The sequence below is a fragment of the Gracilinanus agilis genome, chromosome 5, assembly GCF_016433145.1.
Source record: "Gracilinanus agilis isolate LMUSP501 chromosome 5, AgileGrace, whole genome shotgun sequence".
Classification (NCBI taxonomy): Eukaryota; Metazoa; Chordata; class Mammalia; order Didelphimorphia; family Didelphidae; genus Gracilinanus; species Gracilinanus agilis.
The window spans coordinates 120,818,588-120,824,587 of record NC_058134.1 but is presented as its reverse complement, the minus strand read 5'-3'; the positions used below and the strand labels follow the sequence as shown (position 1 = coordinate 120,824,587).

The 6,000-nt window shown below is 39.8% G+C and overlaps 1 protein-coding gene across 1 annotated transcript in view; it reads left to right on the top strand.

The window, feature by feature from the left end:
- MKLN1 (muskelin 1) overlaps positions 1-6,000 on the top strand; it is a 240,632-nt gene that overhangs the window by 129,680 nt on the left and 104,952 nt on the right. Inside the window, exon 6 of the mRNA XM_044679015.1 lies at positions 1,106-1,517. Coding sequence (XP_044534950.1) covers positions 1,106-1,517 — 412 coding nt within the window. The remainder of the gene's footprint in view (positions 1-1,105; positions 1,518-6,000) is intronic.

Below are 6,000 nucleotides of genomic sequence, written 5' to 3'. Positions count from 1 at the left end.
AAGCCTTGAGATCTTTTAGCGTGGAGGCTGCCAGATCCTGTGTGATCCTGATTGGTGCTCCTTGATATTTGAATTGTTTTTTTCTGGCTTCTTGTAAGATTCTTTCCTTTGCTTAGAAACTCTTGAATTTGGCAGTTATATTTCTGGGTGTTGTCTTTTCTTGATTGAATGTCGCAGGTGTTCTATGAATCCTTTCAATGTCTATATTGCCCTCTTGTTGTAGGACTTCAGGGCAATTTTGCTGAATTATTTCTGTTGGTATGGAGTCCAGGTTTCTATTAATTTCTGGTTTTTCTGGAAGACCAATTATTCTCAAATTGTCTCTTCTAGACCGGTTTTCTTGGTCTGTCACTCTCTCATTGAGATATTTCATTTTTCCTTCTATTTTTTCAGTCTTTTGACTTTGTTTTATTTGTTCTTGTTGTCTTGAGAGATCATTACCTTCTAGCTGCTCAATTCTAGCCTTTAGGGACTGGTTTTCAGCTATAATCTTTCGGTTTTCGGCTATGATCTTTTGGTTTTCGGATATAATCTTCTGGTTTTCGGCCATAATCTTCTGGTTTTCGGCTATAAGCTTCTGGTATTCCTTTTCAATCTGGTCATTACTGGTGTTCAATTTGCTTATCAGTTCATTTGGTTTCTGAGCCTCACTTTCCAGTTGCAAGATTCTACCTTTTAAACTGTTATTTTCTTGCCAGATCTCTTCCATTTTCCTCAAAATCTCAGTTTTGAACTCTTCCATAGCTTGTGAGGAGTTTTCCTTATTTGAGGAGGGTCTGGAGGCTTGTTTGTTCTCCTCCTCTGTTTGCTCGGTTGTCTGGATTTTCTCTGTGTAAAAGTTGTCAAGTGTTAAAGACTTCTTTTTCTTGTTGTTATTCTTTCTCTTTTGAACTTCCTGAGACTGGGTAGCCATCGTTAGCCCAGCAGCTTCTCAGGTTTATCCTTGCGCTCAGGGTCTGTCCACGGTCAAGCCCCCTGGTGGATCCCCTTCCTTGATCCTCTGCTGGAGGTTTTTTTACAAGTCTCAGGGCGCTGCTTCCACATTCGTACACCCGTCTGCCTCCACCCACGCCTCCTCGGAGCCTGCGCTCTGAGCCCTCCCGAGCTCTGCTCCCGCGCTCTGAGCCCCAAGCCCACGCCCAGATCTCGGGTGCGTTCCCTGGCCCCCTGGGGTCCCAAATCTTGCAGCTCTCAGGAACAGTCCCCGGAGCTGCCAAGGACTCAATGGGTGCCCCAAACTTGCTCCACCTCTCTCCAGCTGGCCTCAGTGTTACAGGTGCTGTGCGTGGAGGGTGTGGGTGTGGGGTGGCTGCCCAGCCCTCGACCCAGTGAGAGCTGTTTCACCCCTTCACAGCATGGAAATGCCTCGACTCCACGCACCCTCCGCGCTGTGCCCTGCTGTGGGGTTCCTCTGCTCTTCTGGACCTGTTCCCATGTCCCCTTGAGGAGTTTTGTGAGCTTCCGTCAGGAGAGGTCAAGAGTTGCTTCCTACTCTGCCGCCATCTTAACCCGGAAGTGTATTCATTACTTTTAAGTGGGTATTCTTGTGGAATTTAAGGTGGTTAATTCTTTGTTGAGAATGCAGCAAATAATTCTTACAGATTTTTTTCACAATTCCTTAATTAAAAAATAGTAATAAAAAAACTTATGTTGTAAGGAGAATAAAAAGAGAAGACTTGCTTTTAGAAGCTTTGGTGATTTAGAAGGCATGAACCTTGAGTAAAGAAAAGTTGAATTCAAGTTTGGGCTTACACGTTGACTAGATGTAATATGTTGGGCAAGGTCTGCTTTGGTTTCCTCAGTCAACTATTAGATATGGATAATAATAGCACTTCATAGAGTTGTTGTGAAGATCAACCTGGAACATATTAGGTTCTTAATAAATGCTTGTTCCCAACCTTCCCTAATTAAACATGACCCTTACTACTAGAAATTTATGGTTTTAGGCAGAAGTTGCCACCTGAAAGGTTAGGAAAATTTCTCTGAATTTGAAAAAAACTCATTGCATGTCAAATTGGTTAACAGAGACAGTTAAGAGAAAAAAGAACAATAGAGTGGTGAAAAAGCAAGCAGAGAAGATCGTTAAAATGTCCAAGTTAGTTTAAATGTCCAAATTGGGTTGGAGATCTCTAATTAATAAGTTCATATCTGACTTAATTTTATTTTTACTTGAGAATACTTTGTGGTATTCTAGTTATGAGCTCTATGGCTTCTAAATACTCCCAACGCCCCCATTAGCTTTGTACACTATTCTATTTAGAAATAAATCTCCTAAGATTTAGTCTAATCATATTAAGAATTAAAAGAGGGAGAAGTTGTCAACAGGAGTGGATCAAATAATTATTATTTCTGAGGCCAATGATAGAAGCTCATGGGCTCCTAAAATTTTTTTTTATATTTTTACAATTTTATTTAAAATTTGTAGCTTGAGCACCAAAAAAGAGCATTCCCTATGAAACCATACTATTTCATACTGCTTGCCTTTTAAAAAAAGTAAATATTAGGGGGCAGCTGGGTAGCTCAGTGGAGTGAGAGTCAGGCCTAGAGACAGGAGGTCCTAGGTTCAAACCCGGCCTCAGCCACTTCCCAGCTGTGTGACCCTGGGCAAGTCACTTGACCCCCATTGCCCACCCTTACCAATCTTCCACCTATGAGACAATACACCGAAGTACAAGGGTTTAAAAAAAAAAAAAGTAAATATTAAATCCAAAAAATTGCTTTCAAAACCATCCCACTAAAAGGATAAGCCAAGATGACAGAATAAAGGGAACATTCTACCAGAGACCTCCCAATATTCCCCTCTAAACAACACATCAATCAAACTCTCCCATAAAAAAGGCACAGAAGTTAAGAGCTTTTACAATGGAAAGGAAAATGAGGGGAAGGGAGGTTTTGTATGATCATGACCATGCCCTTTGAAACTTCAGGGTGCTTGCTGTATTTTTAATTTGACATAGGAGCTCCAGATTTTCGCAATGACATTCCAGGGAATTTTTTTACCCTTTGTGATTTTCTTCTAGGAGGTGAGTGGTGAATTATTTCTACCTTTACTCATTTTCTGTTTCTAATAGCTCTGAGCCGTTTCGACATGATTTCTTGATAAAAAGTGCAGGCCCTTTTGGGATAATAGTTTATAGGGAATCCAACAATTTAAAAGTTACTCTTTTTTTTTTTAAACCCATATCTTCTGACTTAGAAGCAATACTAAATATTAGTTCCAAAACAGAAGATTGGTGAGGGCAAGATAGTTGAGGTTAAGTGGCTTGCTCAGGTCACACAGCTAGGAAATATCTGAGACCAGATTTGAATCCAGTACCTCCAGTCTCTCAGTGGCTCTCAATCCTGTGAACCATCTAGTTGCCCTAGTTAATTTCTTAACCTGTTTTCAGTTGAGTTTTTTTGTTTTGTTTTGTTGTTTTTGGAGAGTGAAGTGGCATGAGAGGCAATTGAATGTCTTTAACTTATTTAGGCTATAAGTGAAACTGCCATTCATAGAGATCATTCTCTGATTCATGACCCCTATCTGGTTACTACTCCTTTTTCTCTCTCTTCTTCTTATAATCAAAGTTTTCAAGGTAGATATCCCATTCCAGCCTTTCTCTTACTGTTTTGTAGGATTTATTCTTATGCTATGGATTTCCTTTTCCCATCTCTCAGAACAATGCCAGTTATTGCAGCTGTCAGAAAGGACACTTGCCCATCAATGATGTATACCTTCTCTTGTTGCTTTTTTCCCCTACATTTGCCTGAGAACGTATGTGTGTCCATGCTCTCCCACTCCTCTGCACCTGGAATTGTCCTCAGAGCTTCCAACTCATTCCTTCTAGGACATAAAGACTTTTCAGGTACTAATTCCCCAAAGCCTCATGCAGTATAAGATTTTCATCTCCCTTTACCTATAGGAGCATTCATCTGTGGAATTCCTTCCTACCTTCCATCTTTCTTCCCTTCTCATCTACTTTAAAGTCTTCTTTTTCTAAGAACAAAGAAGTCACCTTCTCCTCAAGGTTAGCTCTTGACTTGACTGGCACGTCTCAGTCCTCTATCCCCCTGTTCCCCTCCCTGCCTTTCATGGTCACTCCCATGTTATATTGTAGTGTCCCACAAAAGGCATTCACCAGTGGGCAGGGTGTCACCAAGTTCTGTCTATATGCCCTCTGTCTGCCTCTTCACTATTACTTCTACTAAATTTCTACCTTCAACCCTCCCCCCCCCCCCCCCCCCCAATCTCTTTTTGTATATTTAAGAAATTTCTTACTAGTCTTTCTGCTGTCAGTCAGGTGCTATTAACCATCCTTATTGTCTGCTTTTTGGAGTGTTTCAAGAAACAAGTTTCTTCAGTTAAAAATATTTTCATATTCTTTATTGTTATTGACCATACATCTTTTGTCCTCTTGTTAAGTCCAGATTTGTAAGATAGGGCACCCTGGGCTGCATCCTGAACTCCAGTGCTCCTTAGTGCTCATGATTCAATTCCTTCCTCTGTTTTCTAGTGGGTGTGGAATGTTGTTCATTTGTTTGAGGCATGTCTGACTCTTAGTGATGCTATTTGGTGTTTTCTTGATAAAGATACTGAAATGGTTTGTTATTTCCTTTTCTTGCTCATTTGACAGATGAGGAAATTGAGGAAGAGTGAAGTGACTTGTTCATGGTCACATAGCTAGAAAGTGTCTGAGGTTGAATGGAGCTCTATCAATTCTAAAATATTCTTGGGTTCTGATATATGTCCATGTATTCTTGAGTCAGCTGGTGCTATGTTGGTGATAGGCTGGTAGATTGGGAGGGATGCTTAGTGAACTTAAGGTCAGTGAGCTTCAGTTCCTAGATTTGTTTGTCTTTTAAAACCTTCTTTTGAATTTTGAATGTTCTAGATAATGAAAATAGCTGAAATTACTTTTCTTTGGTGCATAATTCTGATTTGGAGAGGTTTGGGAATCAAAGAAAATGTGTAGTCCACCATCTTGTTGCTCATATGACCTAGATGTCTGGCAACTAGTTATTCTTGTATAAATTGTATCTTTAATAAATCTCTTTCCCTCTGATCTCCTTCCACTTCATTCCTCCCCTGTGTGTTTTCTATTTGATTCACTGTTTCTGTGTCCTTTACCTTTTTTTCCCTAATCGTATAAAGGAATTAGACTAGATCAGATATTCTCATCTTGAGGTCCTTGAATTTATCTTTTACTATTTTGATATTACCATATTTTATTATGATTTACTTCCTTTGTAATCCTATTATTTTATTTTATGCATTTGAAAATATTGTTCTAAGAAGAAGTCTACATGTTTGATCACAGTGCCAAAAATTAACTATACACATGAGAAGCTTAAGAACCTGTGCACTAAAAAATTGGAAAAGAGAGTATGCCCTTCATTTGGGTATGGCAGAACAAATTGTGGTATATGTTGGCGATGAAATACTATTGTGCTCAAAGGAATAATGAACTGGAGGAACTCCATGTGAACTGGAATGACCTCCAGGAATTGATGCAGAGTGAAAGGAGCAGAGCCAGAAGAATATAGATACAGATACAATGTGGCACAATCAAAGATAACTGACTTCTCTACTAGCAGCAATGCAAGGATCCAGAGCAAGGCTGAGGGACTTAAGAGAAAGAACGCTCTCTACATTCAGAGGAAGAACTCTGGGAGTAGAAACACAGAAGAAAAACAACTGCTTGATCACCTGGGTTGATGGGGATATGATTGGGGATACTGACTAAACGATCCACCCTAGTGCAAATATCAATAATATGGAAATAGGTCTTGATCAACGACACATGTAAAACCCAGTGGAATTGAGCCTCGCCTATGGGAGGGGGTTGGAGAGAGGGGAAAGAAAGAACATTAATCTTGTAACCAGGGAAAAATATTCTAAATTAATCAATTAAATAAAATTTTTGAAAAAAAAGAACCTGTGTGCTAGTTGATCTCTTCAGATTTCTTTGAGGTCAGTTTCCATGCTTCATGGTACTTGTTTGTGTTTCCCTCCCTTAGTTC